The 15,955-nt window shown below is 40.8% G+C and overlaps 1 protein-coding gene across 1 annotated transcript in view; it reads left to right on the plus strand.

Moving 5' to 3' along the window:
* CUBN (cubilin) overlaps positions 1–15,955 on the plus strand; it is a 147,479-nt gene that overhangs the window by 48,675 nt on the left and 82,849 nt on the right. The window contains exon 28 of the mRNA XM_074834731.1: positions 7,459–7,618. Coding sequence (XP_074690832.1) covers positions 7,459–7,618 — 160 coding nt within the window. The remainder of the gene's footprint in view (positions 1–7,458; positions 7,619–15,955) is intronic.

Below are 15,955 nucleotides of genomic sequence, written 5' to 3' on the forward strand. Positions count from 1 at the left end.
AAGCAGACGTACAAATGCACACAAACCCCCTCACCCCTCAAGACAGCTAAATTAGTCAGTGATGAAAGGATTGCATGGTGCCTACAGAAACCTCAGATGACAAGAAACACGAGTGAAGCCAGCACAAATTCTGCTCTTGGACTCACAAAATGAGTCAGACCTTCATGGACTCAGTGTTTTCCACACCCTGCCAGCTCAGAGCAATGTGACTTTGCCTGTACCTTCAGGAAAAAGCACTGTACAATGAAGTGACTGTGAAATACCACCATATGATGGTAGTGTGCATGCCCCTTGTTGGGGAAAGGGCATTTGAGACTCATCTAGTTGCAGCTGGAATCTTCTCTCCTCTGTTCTTCTGTATTCCAAATTTTGCTGGAAAGCCTGACCAGCATCTGTGAGACTGTGCAATGAAGTGGCTTATCCCACTCAGCACAGGCATCACAATACGAAATTACATGGCAGCTGGAGAAACCCCATCTGAATTGGTCAAGGCTTCCCCTCATTAAAGGGAAGTCCCCCGAAAACTCAGAGGAAACCACACTGGACTTTGAGGAAGGTCTTGTCTCTCCCCTCCCCATTGTTCCTATAAACAGGCAGTTTTGCTTTCCTGAAAGCCTAAGAGGCAGGAATATTTCCCTTTTCTCTCATCTTCATTTGCTGAGACCAAGCTGCAGCTCTCCTTAGTTGCCATAGTTATTCATGATGCAAATTTTCTCAAATGGGGGATTCCCAGAGAGGATCCTGCCCTGTCTGGACTCTGATAGTATGATGTTGCTTGCACTGGCAGTTCAGTTCATCTGGGCTGTCAAAGCACGTGAGAGGAACAGCACTCAGCCCTGCACGCAAGTCAGCAGCACTGCAAACTGCTCAGAAGCCCCTGGGCTTTTCAGAGCAGGTGCACCTTCTCCATCCCACCCCCCCACCCCACCCCCCCCCCACCCCGCCGATTGCTGTGTCCCTAAGCACAGCCCTGTCTCTTAGTAAGGAGGTTTTCCCACAGTAGCAGCTTTCAGCTGAAGAATAACTTTGGAAATATTATTGTCCTAAGCTCAAAAGCAGTCCTGATCCCTCCACCATGAGTGGATTCTCACTGAGAGGAACTGTCTCAGTTTCTGAGGCGTTGAGGAAAGCGGGACCTCTACCAAAATAGCCACAGCCTTGTGACTGGGCACGTGTGATCCCACTGCCACAAGGGCATGGATCCCCAAGCAGCCCCATGGTCAGCAAGGGCAGGAGAGACACTTCAGGGACACATTTGGATGCTGGCCTTGACAGCAAACCTCTGCCTGTACCTCAGGGAGAGGCACTGGGTCAGAAACAGGACACGGGGGCAGCCTGGGTTTGCTCTGGGCAACGGAGCTGTGATTTGAGGTCAAAGCACCCACAGTGGTTAGCAGAAAGGCAGGCTTTTCACACGGACTCCTGCACTGGACTGCCTTGCTTTCAGCTCAGCCTGCTCCATCCAGTGTGCACGGGTGAGGCTCCAGAACTCCCCATTGCAGGTGGCTGAGACTTTTTCCATCCAGACAGCATGGTGATTAGGTGGAGGTGCTCTCCTAGTACAGGCTTGAGGATCTAAAATATCATACTGAACAAATAAGGTTTTGAGTGCATGTCTTGGGGTTGACTGACTAGGTGGATGTCTCCTAGGCATTGCTTTCTTAAACAGCATTTGTTTCCAACTCCTGTATCTAAAACAATTTTAAAATTTCATTCAAAAACATACCCTGCATTTCTTACATTCTTATAATAAATCCAGAGCCTTGCTAAAGAAAATTAATATTTTTATATCATTTGCAGAAATAAATCTTTCCTAGAAAGACAGGAATGAGAAGATTTGCCCGTAGTTATAAATTCTTATTTTCTTTGAGAAGGTAGTAAGTGGTAATGTAAGAGATGAAAAATTCTTTTAAAAAAGTATCACTGCCATCCAATGTGGAATTTAAATTTGCTTGAAACTTTCAAAGAGCTCTGAGTATTTCAGGCTCAGGTTACAAGACAAAACATAGACTCAGATACAACTCTTACTATTAAAAAATGAGACATTTATACATTTCCATATGTTAGATAAATCCCAGTGAGATTAACCAGTGTGTCTATATGTCTAGTGATACACGATGTCAAACTCCATTGTACTATGGAATAAAATTAATTAGTAAAAGTGTGTTATTGTGTGGAGACATGAAAGTTGCCTACAGTGGTCAGAGCAAGGAATTTTATCAAAGGTCATCTAGGGCATAAACATATAAATAATCCTAATTAGAATGAGTTCTTAAGGAGGGCTTCTTTGGCAATTGCAAATACTTCTCATCATGCAAGCACAAACATAACCTTACTTTGTTCTCTGATTTGTGCAGAAATAACAAGGCTCCACACAGTAAGTCGCTCAAAGTCTTAAGCTGCCTTTGTTTCTATGAAAACTATGTTGCCGTGGTGCTAAGCTAGAGCAATGTGCCTCATCCTAGAGCTTTAGTTTGGGGTTTTTTTTGTCTGGCTGACAGACCTGCAGGTTCTTAAGCTTTTACTCTAGTTCTAGAAGGAAATGTGTTGCTTGGAAATGGATTATTTTTATTTGTGTTAATTCTTGCTTTAACAATTAATGGTGATCTCACTTTGGAGTGCATTCTGTTACTTGGATGATGTTTTTGCTGATGTTATTGTCTGGTTTTTGCTTCATTTTTCTTTTCTGGTAACATATTTGTTGAGATGCTGTGAAAATTTCCTGTCCAAAAACTGATTCATTCAGGAAGAGCTGCTCAGATACCTCTAATCGCTGCCTCTAATGTTTAGATCCATCACAACAATCCTGTATCAGGTTTCCCACTTCTAAGAGGAAAGGGATACTTCTGTGTGTCAGAATAGTTCTTTGAGGATGTCCTAGAAGCTCTAGCAATGGGTGGGACACTCACAGCTACGCTGGTCTGATCCAGGTACAACCTCCTTTCCTGAGTTCTGTAAATACAGCCCAGTGCTGTTGCTGCTGGTCCCCGTGAAAAGGCTTTTGGACTGCAAACAATTTGTTTCAAGACTCAATTTGAGACAATTATTGATATAATTACTCATAATTATATAACAAATTAATGACATCTGATAATAGAATTATTTACAGTACAATAAAGTGAGAACTATCAGTATTCATAGGATGGATTTTCCCCTCATATGAAACTGAAAGTTCATCTTTGAAGACTCCATCATCTCTGGATTGAGACTATGTGTTATGCTTAACTAATTATGTAAGGATAGGTTAGGCTGGGGGTTTTCCTTTATAATGATTTTCCTGATGAAAAAATGTGCCTTTTCACAGAAATAAAGTTCTCCAAAAGAAAACTGAAATTTTGCCCTAACAAAAAAATCAGTTTTCTGCCGGGAAGACTGAACAGATGGAGTCCCACTACCTGTCTGGGAAGGCTCCTGCCAGTCTCACTTTGCAAGAAGGAATAAGCTTGACAAGGCACTCAGCTAGAAAAATGTCGCTGCTTTGAGTATGCCCAAATGGAACACGTTCAAAGTTTCTTTCCTCCCATTTGTTTGAGATCTTTATTTCTTTCCATGCAGCAGAAATTCCATTTTCCAGTCAGCTCAGTCCTTGAGCTGTTGCTCCAGTTCTGGCAATGAGCTTCTCTGTGACACAGGTCGCTTTGCTTTGCTCCTCCAAAGAGAGGTGAACAGTTGTGGCCTCCAGAGCATCAGTGACATATTTCCAGGCTGAAGAGTCAGAAGAGCCAAAATGTAACACTGGTGACCATAATTCCTCCCTTGGAAGAGCTACCCAAGCCGATCCCTTCCTTCAGCCTTGGCTAGCCCTGCTGTCCCAGCCCCACTCCAGTGTGCAGCAGATGGTTTTCAGCTGCCACTTCACTGCAGGGCAGTCCTACAGCTTGATTTATCCCTTAGAGAGCTAGTACCTCCCCTTTTTACTTCTGTGTCAGCCTATACACTTGCTTCTAGGCAGCTTGATAAGGAGTTTCTCATAACAGTTATTGAGCCCATGCCTAGTACTTCATCTGAATGTACTGCATCCCTGCCTGGGCCGTGCTGGGGTGCACGCTGATGGAATGGAGCGCTCTGGGTGCTGCTGAGCAATTGCTTTGGTTAAAGAGGGGAGACTAGGGATCTGAACATGTGCTGCAGCTGCTTGCTTATTTTGCCTGTTGGACTTTCTGCCAAAATCATTACAAAGCCCTTGGATTTTCTGATGGAGACTAAGAAGTCTGGATAAATAAATAAATTATGAAACAAATATCTATACAGAAAGGGAGCAAGGGCTTTGTTCCCAATATGTTGCTGGGAGGCAGCCCAATCCCTAGTTCCTAGAGTCTGTACTGTACCAGAGTGGCTAAAGAAATTGCCCCAAAATTCACTTGTCATGTATAGTCCAAGGGGGTACCTTGCCTCATAGAGCCTGGGGAAGAATTTGCAGCAGTTTAGGATAGCACAGCTGACAAAGCAGGCCCTTAGGCGAGAAACACTATCTCCCAGATCAGAAGAGAAATTGTGGCTCATGAGATCTTTGTTCAGCTTCAGTTTCACTTGCCCATATTTGTGTGAGAGCAAAACGTGGTTTGAGAAGTTCAAAATGCCCTGTGAAAACACACAGCTGTTCCCTCACTTAGAAATGAAAGACAGCTTGAAAAACCCTGCTGTAATTCTAGCAGTTGTGGTTCTGCCTCTCTCAATGAGTTACAGCTGGCCAGGCACTCGAATTTCCTGTGAAACTCTGCTCTGAACCCAGACCCACGGGGCAGCACGGCATGAAGGGATTGCCATAGTAACCATTCTTTGTGTCTTGAAAAACTGAACGACTGTTTTCAGGGGAAATTACATAGAAATGTGACATTTGCTGCCTTATAAAAGTAACACTCCCTGCATGAATCAAAGTTGCAGGAGACTCATGAAGGTTGTTTTTCTGTTTGGATTTGAAAGTTTCTGGGTATGATTTAGTCCATAGTTCTTTAGAATGGTTTTTCATTTGTAATCACTAAAGCTAACGGCTAATCATTGAATATGTATTTTAACACAGTTTTTGCTTCTATTCAGAGCACAGATTCATGATCTCCACATTGATTCACTCTTCACCATTCATATTTGTCTGGTGTAAGATTTCCATGGCTTGAAGCCACAGAAATATGAGTAGTATATACCGCAAAGCTGTCAAAGGAAGTAGTACTATTAAAAAATCTAATTGGGTCTGACTTTATTTCATTTTGCTGAACTTAAGCCATAAAAGAATGTGTAAAGCTCTCAGCCTAGCTTGGAGGAAGGTTATAACTGTAATGCTGGGCATGGGACAGCTCATCTGTCTGTCAGGCAGTCCTTCAAGCTTTACATTTGGAAAGAATACAAATGGATGTTCAACTTTTTAATGTCTAATATTTATGACAATTTCATATCTAATTATCAAACATGTCTGATCAAGGCTTTGCGAGAACTACCAGCAATGGGTCTGCAATTAGAAACTTTCAAGCTTTTCTGATTTCACCTAGAGAAATCATACCAAATGGAATGATAGTTATCAGACTCCAATACACTTCTCATGCTCTGAGCCCTTAATTGTATTAGAGGATTGAAAACCAAAACCAGCCATAAAATAAGCCATGGAATATTACCATAGAATTATTCCTGCAATTTGCCCCTAACTTCTGGCTGAACTACATCCAATTTATTTTTTATTAAAAAAGACATTCAAACTAGACTGTCTGCTTGAGGATTTGAAACCATTTGAATAGATTTCTTGGCCCCTACTATGTCTTAAATCAACAAGATTTCTGAAGGTTCTGCAAGACCAACATCTTGAACAGAAAAGCTGAGGATTTAATTACTTATTCCCAGATGTAAGTCTGCTAGAAAATGTGTGCAAAAATTAGTAACTAGCATGGTTAATCTATATTTGCTGTAATATCATACGTCCATACTGTGGGTGTTGAGTGTAGGAGAATTCTTAGTGGAATCAGAGCTATTTGGAAAAGAGATTTGAATGGAGAGCAAAAATAAATAAACCTTGGCTATTTTTCTAGAGATCATAGATTTGATTCTTTGCATGGAGAGAACTTTACGGTGATGGCTTCAGAACAGAGAAAAGTTTTTGTTGAAATTCTGAAAGGAAGCATGCCAAAAATTCACAATGAGAATGTTCAGACATGGTTTCTGTGCCAGTAATTTGTTGGGTTGTGTTAGGAAGATGTGCTCGGTGAGACAGAAAATCGGATGAACTGTGGCAAAGTGGTAAAAAAGCACAAGGGTTGCTGTTTTTCTAAACTTTAAGAATCATACTAACAAAAGTAGAAATAATAAAGTGACTTCTAATTTGGCAACAACTGGCAATCTGATATCATAAGTCAAAGGCAATTTAGCTAAAATGTCTCATTTTTACCAGCTTTGCAAAAATTACTCTTCATCCCTGAAAATTACACTGAGCATTGGGATTGGGTGAGGAACATAAATGCATGTTCAGTGTCATTTACTGGATTTGAAAAAAGTCACAAAACTAGAATTTGAAAGGCCCTTTAAACCTGTTTGGAGACAACTAATGTAAAGAAGCTAAAAAGCTCTAAGTATCCACTACCTCCCCATCAAAACGTGTATCAAGTGTGTTCATCTAAATGTAGTATATGACTAACTTCAGATGTCAAGATTTAAATACGGGAATATTTCCTTAGCATTTGGGTTTTTTTTAGTGGTGGAGTTTTAAGAATGGGATGGAGTGTTTCTCATCTGTGTTTGGGGAACAGAAAGATTTTCAGTCTGCCTACATCTGCCAACACACCAACTGTCAAAATACGATCATGTAGAATATTACTAGGAGATCAAATATGAAGTGTTTTAAGTACAAAAGTTCAGAAAGCATGGCTCAGTCCACTTGTCCAAAGGAGGACACTAGCATAAGATCATGAAACAATAAACAAACACATGTGAAGTTTGTCTTGTGGTTTTTGAGGATTTACTTTGCCTTTGGTTTTCAGTTTGTCCTCACTACTTTGGAGGCCCTGGTGATGCCGACTGCTTGGTTTTGTCCATCACAAGCTCCGTCAGTCCTGAGATCACCTGAGTGCAGTCTTAAAGAAATAAAGATGTAAACAGAATTGTCACCAAGGGGTTTGGAGGCACTGAGCATGTTAGATGCCTGGTTAAATCAGACCCATGACATCCCCTTTTTCTTTCTATTTCAGTTCATTGCCATTTGCCCTTTATCTTCTTCCCCAGCAACCCCCAATACACACCAAAACAGAAACAGCAAAACCTTCCTACTGTACACAGTGTGCAGCCAGGTTTAAAGGCATATTGCAGCTATATTTGCTCATCATTTCATCCAAATCTTTCCATGCTCCCTAGAGCTCATATTGCTGTGCAAAGGTGGCCAGTGTGAGAAGACTCACTGCTTTTTCTTTGACATCCTGTACCAAACATTAAGACTTGGGGAGCTGCTTTTTACTCATTGGGATATTTTTTGTTTCATTTCAGCTCTATGATGGGCCTGACGTACAATCCAACCTGATAGGCACATTCTGTGGACAGTCTCTTCCACTGGCAGGGAGCACTACAGGGACCAGCCTTCATGTGGTGTTTTATTCTGATGGACTGAACCCTCGGAGTGGATTCCAGATGCTGTGGCATGTTAATGGTAAGTTAGCCAGGTTTCCTCTGGGAACGTATGTTTCCTTCTTCCCTGTGTGTGTAATGGAGTCCTAGCTTATGCCACCTGTGTCAGCTAAGTAGAAATAACCCATTATAGCCCTAAAAATACTGCATTTCCTCACAATTCTTGAAATACTTTCCCAGTGGATGTTTCTTCACATGCACACCTTCAAAGATCATCTGATCAGAGACTGAGAGCTGTTAGTGAAATACACTTTCATTTGCAGGAGAAGGAACAGGGATGAGGAGCATCTGGAGAATTTCTGTACTGAACAGAAGATATATGCTGTTACAGGGAAACTGTGGGTGACTTGGGCTTTCTAACGGGAAACACTCAGCCCTCAGTTTTCCCCATTCCTATAGACTTGTTTTATTTAGTGGTGCCTGTTTTCTTGGGTATCATGTTCAGTTCCAGCTGCCCCCTGCCCACCTTCTCTGCATGAAATAACATTGGCCAGGTTGTGCTTTGGGTGTTTTTTCTCTCGTTCTTGCATGTCATGAAGAGAGTCACAGGCCTTATTAAATAAGCAAGCATGTACACCAATTATGAACACATCTGGTAATGACTGTTCAACTGCAAACTATGCAAACAAGGTTTGCAGTTTCTTCATTAAGTGAGGCTACAAACGCAACTTTTTCACTCTGCTTACTTAACAGCAATATTGGACTGTAACAAGATTAAATCGTGTGCCGTTGTACATCCCATCAAAGAGGATCCAACCTTGAAAATAATTAAATCGCCACAGTTGCCCTGTCTGTCTAATCAGTTCACACCATTCAGCTTTGACAGCATTGTAAAGCAGCTGAAATCGGCTGCAGAGGCCCCACTGTGGGTTGCTGAGGTGTATGGCATGCTATACATTGTTTGAATAGGAGCTCCTCTGCGCTACCACAGACTGCTAGCGTTTGCAGGCTCCCAGAGGGCTCTCGTCGACTAGACAGTGGTATTTTGCATTCAGCGGGGGTCAAGGAGCATTTCTGGGCAAAGGAGGGACATATGCAGGAGGAGTGAGATGTGTGGCAGGAGTCAGCAGGGGAAGTGCTGCAGCACAAAGGTACGTTCTTGTGCTTCGAGGTGATGTCATTCTGGGACTGCACAAAAGAAGAAAAAGTGGAGGCTTTTGTGCACAGCCAGATGACATCAGCTCCATACAGTAGCCATGGTGCTGGGTTAACTTGCTTTTCTAAAGCTCTCAAAGCTTTCTAGAATCTGCCTGCACGGTAAGCACTCTTGAGCTTTCCCTCCACGTCCCTCTCTAAACATTTCCCGGACTCTCCAGCCCTTTCCCAACCCCCTGCACTTCTTTTCTACACTGACACATTCACTTCTCTGTCAGACAGCACTGCCCCTCTGTTAATTCCTGGACACTAAACTGCAGCCTAAAGCTGCACAGGGCCCAGACTGCTAATGTGGGTCTGTGTCTAAGCAGCAGAGCAGGATCTGTGGGTTCAGATAGGGCTGGCTCCTAGGGAATGTCCTTGCTGGCTCTGAACGTCACAGCTGCAACTCCTGACAGCCTGTAATATGAGTGCAAGTTGCTCCAGAACTGACCACAGTTGTCTTTTTGTTCACTGCAGGTGCTTCCTTTTTTTCTTGTTTGGTGCCATGCACAAATATGGGTATTCCTCTTACCCTTGGTGGCTATGTTGTCTGGGCCTATACTGTTGCCCTAGACTGGATAAAATTAAATGTGTTCCTGTGGTTTTGGTGCTATATTTGCTTCTTCCTTCTGAAAATCTTTCAAATGCACAAAAAAGCTCATTGGAGAAAGTCTCCTCATGTAGGGGAACTCATCAGGAGATACAGCCTTTGAGTTGGGTATTTCAGAGTGAAGCATTCAGGTCCCCTCTTCTCTGAGGGCAAATCCCTAAGAGAATCTAAACCTGGATGTGGTATCATCTCACCTGACAAGAAAATAACAAGGCTATATATATTTCTGAGAGAAGAGCTTTTACTTCTGCTCAACTGACAAATGTTGTGCTCTACAGTTCAAGCTGCTGTGAACTATTTCTCAGGCTGTCCATGTGCTCCTTAACTGGCAGTTGTGAAGCATCTGTAAGATATATACCAAGGACATTCACATGCTTTGGTGATAAAAGAGAGCAGCACTTATGTTTGCCCCATGTGCCTGATATAGTTCACTTCAGACACTCTTCCCAGCAGCTTTGCTCGCAGTTATGAGGATCACAAAAAGCCAAAAGCTTACCTCATTGATAACTGACATAAGGAGCCCCTCCTGCCATATATGACAGAAATCTGAAGTGTTTTGATTTGAAACATTTGCATTTGATCTTTCCAGTTTCTGAGCCACTGCTTTTCAGTTCCTGACTTACTGATCTGGGTTGCCGAAGGAAGCCCAGTCTTTAGGCTTTCCCAAAGACATAATTAGTAACTGATCTTAGGAGAGTGCTGTCATTTATGCTTAAAAGTGTTTGGTATAATTTTAACTTGGATGGAAAGCTGTCGTGCAAAGAATTAAAAGAGGTTGTGGTTCTGAAATAACACTGTTCATCTAAGGGGCTTTCATTGATGAGGCTGGTTGTAGAATTGATTTGGCTAAATCACTAATGTTTTCTTCTGCAGCCAAGGCCTCAGGAGGATTATTCATGAGAGGAAAGTTCAAATATGCAAGGTGCTCATTCCACTTCTGCTGTTTATTAGGAAGGCAAATATATACAGGCAAATATATTTTGGGGCATATTGGAGAAAAAAACAAACTCTCGGTAACAGTCTGGATATTGCAAAGATGGCATGCCGATTGAATTGCTTTCCTAAAAAAAAATCAGGAGGCCAAAAGGGCAAAGGTCCCTCAGTGCAAAATCCAGTGACAACTGTCACTATCTGAGAAGACACATATTTCCTAGACCCATCACTTACCTTATTAAGCAATGTGCATGTAAGAGCTGACTGCTTTATATATACATCTGCATTTCATTGGAAGCTTACTCATTTGGCTGCTTGATTGTCAGTAGAGCTTATAAATTCAATTGGCTGTTCTCAGCATAGTCAAAATTTGAGCCCACTATTCTGTTTTCTGTAAGACATTAATTCCCCCTTTAAAAAGAAGCAAAGCACACTATTGAGAAAAGAATTATGTAGCCCCAAAGTATTGTATTGCTTTTTTCCTTCACCATCATCTCCTTTCTGTTGGATTTCCCTAAGAAATGATTGATGGACAGCATGTGGAGAAAGCCACCTGGTTCATGAGAAGAGAGGTTTTCATTAGTCCAGGTCTGTATTTTCAGAAAATGAAAATTATTAAAAGGCATACAACAACAAAAGACTGGGATTTTCAGTGTATGTGTCAGGTAAAATGTGAAATAGTTTGTTAGTTCTTCAGGGAAGCATAACAGCAACAGAGATTAGATTAGGATGCAGAAGCCATTCACTGCAGACATTTGCCAGGCATCCATTAGCACTGCTGGAGAGAATATTGCATTGCAGGTCAATGAGGGATCTGAGGCCCAGATTTCCTAAACCTGAGTCATAGCTCTGTTGTTGATTTCTTGTGCAGCCTTTGACAAATTGCCATTTGTTCAGTTTTCAAAAATGACTACTCCTTTCCAGTGTCTTTCTGTCACATTAAGTCTAAGGATGCACAGGGTCTGATCTTTTGAAGTCCTGAGCAGTTGAGTTGTTGGTGCTAGCATGTTCAGAGCTGGCTTTTTGTATTGCAGTCCGGCTATTAAGAACAGACATGTTTCCTGTGAGAGCTAAGGATTAATTCATTTCTGTTTCTTCAGCAAGCTGGGCCTCCCCCCCCCCCCCCCCCAAACTAATATATAAGAATAAGGGCCAAAACGTTCTTTAATGCTTGTTGCTGAACAGTTCAATCAATGTCTGAGAGCTAGAAAATGTCTATTTTAACACTGAACACTGGCAGCTGATATGGGAATTGTGGCCATTCAATATCTTGGAGAATTCAGCTTCTGTTTAAATGCCTAAATTTGCCCTTATGTCTCTGGGTCCTAGTAGTCTATCTTTATTTATTATCCATCTTACTGATATGAGATTAGAACATGTTGAAGAAAATAGCAGAATTCAGGAGACTGATAAAACAATAATAATCAAAGCTACAGAAGTGATTAACAAATCAGAAAGAAGAAAAAAACCACAACAGTTTCTTGTTTGAATTTTTACTCTCTTGCATAAACCCTCATCACAAAAATTATTCCACTTGCTCCATTGGATAATATTCTATGAACTAAACCTACTCAAGAGAGCAAAAGATTTCAGAATCAAATCCAAGTTATACTTCATGCAAGTATTAGTGTAGTACAGGCAAATGTTCATACTACGTGCTCCTTGCAGCTAGAGTCAGTTAATGTTTACTGAAATATTTCACCATGAACACAACAAATGGAACAACTCTGAATCCTTTCATTTCCCTAACTCTGATTGTACAGGAACAGTGCCAGTTCACTTTAAACTTTATGGAAGGGATTTTTCTAGCATGTGGCTAAAACATATCCGTGAATAAATCTGAAAACCTTTCAAATAATAGAGGTTTCCACAGATTACTACTTCTCTATTCAGCTATAATTATTTATGAGAATAAGGATTCTTCTTTGGTTAATGAACACCATCTGCTAACCAGACAGGCAGTAATATGAAAAGATCTGTAAATCATTCCTTGCACAATCTTCAATGACTACTTGGATTTTAGGCAGAGGAAAGCAAAGACACCAAATCTATGTTTCCTGAGCTTTCTATTTATTTGTTGTCTGATTTCCTAGCAACTAACACCAGGTTAGGTAGTTGTTTTAAGCATTTTTCAAGGGAATTCCAGGACCTTTACACTACTAGGAGAGTGTCTCCCCTCCCTTTTTTTTTTTTTTTCTCAGTTTAACTGCAGGGCTGAAGTTTCCAAAATGACTGCAAGGAGGTCAACACAAACCGAGCATATGCCATATGCAGTTCAGCTGGAAGAAGCTTTTCCACAGTGCAGCTGTCTGTGTGTCTGTCTACATACAGCAAGACCGTGTATTTCTGTGCTGAGAAAAAGCTTTTAAAGATGTTTCGCTAGGAACAGAATGGTTTCAGATTATTCACCATTATTTCAGTGAGAGCTGAAGTCATGCAGCAATTTATAGGTTCTGCTTCCGCATTTTTGTTTACCCCCAAAGACCAAATCTTTTTGACTTTGTTGCCATAAACAGCACAAATTCCATTTATTTGAATTGAAGCAAACTGTAATCTGATGTTTGCAGACAAATGTAAACATTGGGAGAAGGTTTGTATTAATTTAATGGTGATGCCAGAGATGGAAGAAGTTTGATTAGCTGAGATGATTACGTCACCATTTAAACTTTTCCTATTTTGATATCTTAATAAAGTAAGCAGGCTACTTTTGTATGGAAATTACATTCCAGGTTAAATTAAAATGTATATCTTAGCTTGCTCAAAAAATAGGAAGAGGATATGGTACATACAAATGCACACTTCAAAAAAACCAGGACTGCCATTTCTGCTGAAATTTTCCTTTTAAATGCAAAATCCATACATATATTCACATATAAATATGCATCTGCATCTACATCTTCAGCCTGAACACCGTTCATATGAATGTAATTTGTGTGGTATCTTTTCTGATTATTTTAAGTATCTGTCAAGGCAGATTTCAAAGCCTAGTATAAGCATCTTAAGGCAGGGAATCTGTCTTCATACGTAACACACAAATAATATGATAAACACTTGCAGTTTAGTTTTCCTTGATGGCTTCTATCTGCAGTCCACTCAAAGAAAGAGATAATGCTACAAGAATTTTGTGGCTAATGAAAATGGGGAAGAGACTGAATGAATCAGGGATTAAAGTGTAAATTCACCTTTTAAAAATATTCAAGACAAAGAGTTTGTGAATTGTAAGGACCCATAATGTTCCAGGAACTGAAATATAAGCTGCAAAATTGGTGAATCAAAGTTTACTTCTCATTTTGAAACAGTATTCCTGGACAATTTATTATTTTTTTTTTTTAATTCTAAGACCGGGCAAACCTTTCACATACAAGGTTTGTAAGCATTTTAAAAAGTTTTTCTATCATTATTTGATTTTTCTCATTTTTGTGTTCCATATATGTAGCAAGTGAGTTTAAAGGCAGGAACATTTGTTTTAACCTCTTACGTATTTCTGTAAATATTTCGTTAAAATCGTCTAGCATCTATATTTTCAAAAAAGCACAACAGAACTGATTCTTACCTCATCCATATAAGAGCAGAAACATAGTATATAGTCTTTCTGCCAGCTGGCCAGAGTTCGGAAATTATGTTTCTGCTCTGGTATGGTGGTTTCTGCTTGCATATTCAGGTTCGTCAAAATAGTTCAGGTGTGAAGTTCACATATTTGCAAAGATCAGTGAGTCCTTTTTCAGCTATTAGTCAGTGAATACTTAGGCATAAACTAAAGCAATTTCCGATCTGTTTGCAAACAGTTAATAAATGATTGGCAACATGAGTTGAGCATATTCAAATTAATCGCGGAGATCTAAACTTTACCTCCATTTTACTGGAGCATTTAAGAAGAATCACTTCTCTTTTAAGAAAAAGCCTTTTCTGGGAACATTTGTAGTTGGAAAAAGAGAAATGGCACATTAACAACAGTTTGACGTTCTTATTCATGTACTTCACATACCTCATCCAGAGAATATCGATTGAGCTCAGAGAAAATACAAACCACTCTGGAGGGGGAGCGTGAGTAATCTGAATGCTACCTGCAAGGGTTGCATAGAAAGAAAAGTCTGCCTCAAAGCACAGCACACAGCCTTTCCACTCATCTGAGCCATTTCGGGTTTAAATAAAAAACATGTCTTTGTGGCTATCAGGAAACTCTTAGTAGGAGAAGCTGAGTCATAACTGCCTGTTTAGTTTTAAAATGTTCCCAGCTTTCTTCAGGCTGAGATAAATAGCAATTGGCTTTGTTCTCTCCTGCTCAAACTCCCCTGCCTCCCGTTCCCACCCCCTCAGGAGCCGAGCCATCAAGTCTGTTTGTTGAGAAATCTTTCTGTTTCCCAAGCTAGCGAGGCGGCTTTCCCGTCCTGAAGTCTGTCCTCAGCAGCCGTGTCATTCCTGCTGCTGAGGGAAAAGAGAGACTCGCTCACCCTACAAATTCAGCTGTTAAGGCTCCCCCCCTGCCGACACTTTCTTTTCCTCCAGCTGTAAAAACTCAACGACTTGGTTTCTTTTGAGGAAAATTAGGCCATTTTCTGATGGCACTGGGGAAAAAAAATGGGGTGGTGGGGTACACTGAAGCTTTCTTCCTGTCTCTCTGGTGAAATGTTCAAGGATGTCAAAGTTTCAGGGGCTTAACGTTTACCCACCGGTGCTGGCAGGCCTCGGGAAGTAAGTTTCTCTCTCCAGAGGGACTGACGCAGGATTGGTTTCAAATACACTTAAAAGCTTCTTTTACTTCTCGATTGAGACATCTGGTAGCTTGACCATGTAGCTTTGTGGTTGCAGGGCAAACCACCTCAGGGTTATGGAGCATCCTGTGCAGCAAGGTGGGGCAAAAAGGAGAAGAATTTAGCCCGTACCAATTCACCTGTGAGGTCAACCTCAGCTATGTAAAGGCTTTCCTGGGTTATAGATAATTATTGTCCAGTTGTGGGAATTCTTGTGTTTAAAAGGTGGTTTTCTGGTGAGTACTGGGTGATGGACTGACACAGATCTGTGTTACGTTGCTGGCATGGCTGAAGTCTTCCTCACGTCTACATTTACATGGCTCTTTTTAGTTTAAAATGGCTTCTTATGTCTTTGCTTCCTTTCAGACTTGCTACTCTTTCCTCTCATAGATTTTTATTTTTGCAGTCTGAGAAGTCCTAGGAGCCAACTGTGGTAGAGCCAAACTCAAGTTTTCAGTGAGGAGCTGAAAGACCCCATGGTAGAGATGATGGCAAAAGCTTCTGGGTTTAGCAGCCACCCTTCAATAACCAAAAGTTTGTCACAGAAGATGTTGAGGAAAATATTTGCATTTAATTGAAGATCCTGATTTATAGCTTCCTGAAGAAAAAAAAAAGTGTTAAACAGAACAACGGCCAAAGATGCCTTGTTCAAGTTGCAAATTATGCATAGATTTAATAGAGATTAGGGGAGTTTTACACATCTGTGTGGATTAGTTGAGCAGGTCAAGGGGCTAGTTTATTTGTTGTATATTATAAAATATCTCCTATAACTTAAAGTTCTGATACAGATGCTATTTACAACTTCTGGCATACCGCAGTATTTGCCTCTGGGAATATAGAGCTTATGGTTTGTTAGATGGTTTATTAAGTATTTGGGGGCTTTTTTTTTCCAGAACCTTCCTCTGGAGATAAAGCCAAAGAGATGGAT

Source organism: Strix aluco, chromosome 1 (genome assembly GCF_031877795.1).
Source record: "Strix aluco isolate bStrAlu1 chromosome 1, bStrAlu1.hap1, whole genome shotgun sequence".
In the NCBI taxonomy this organism is placed as follows: Eukaryota; Metazoa; Chordata; class Aves; order Strigiformes; family Strigidae; genus Strix; species Strix aluco.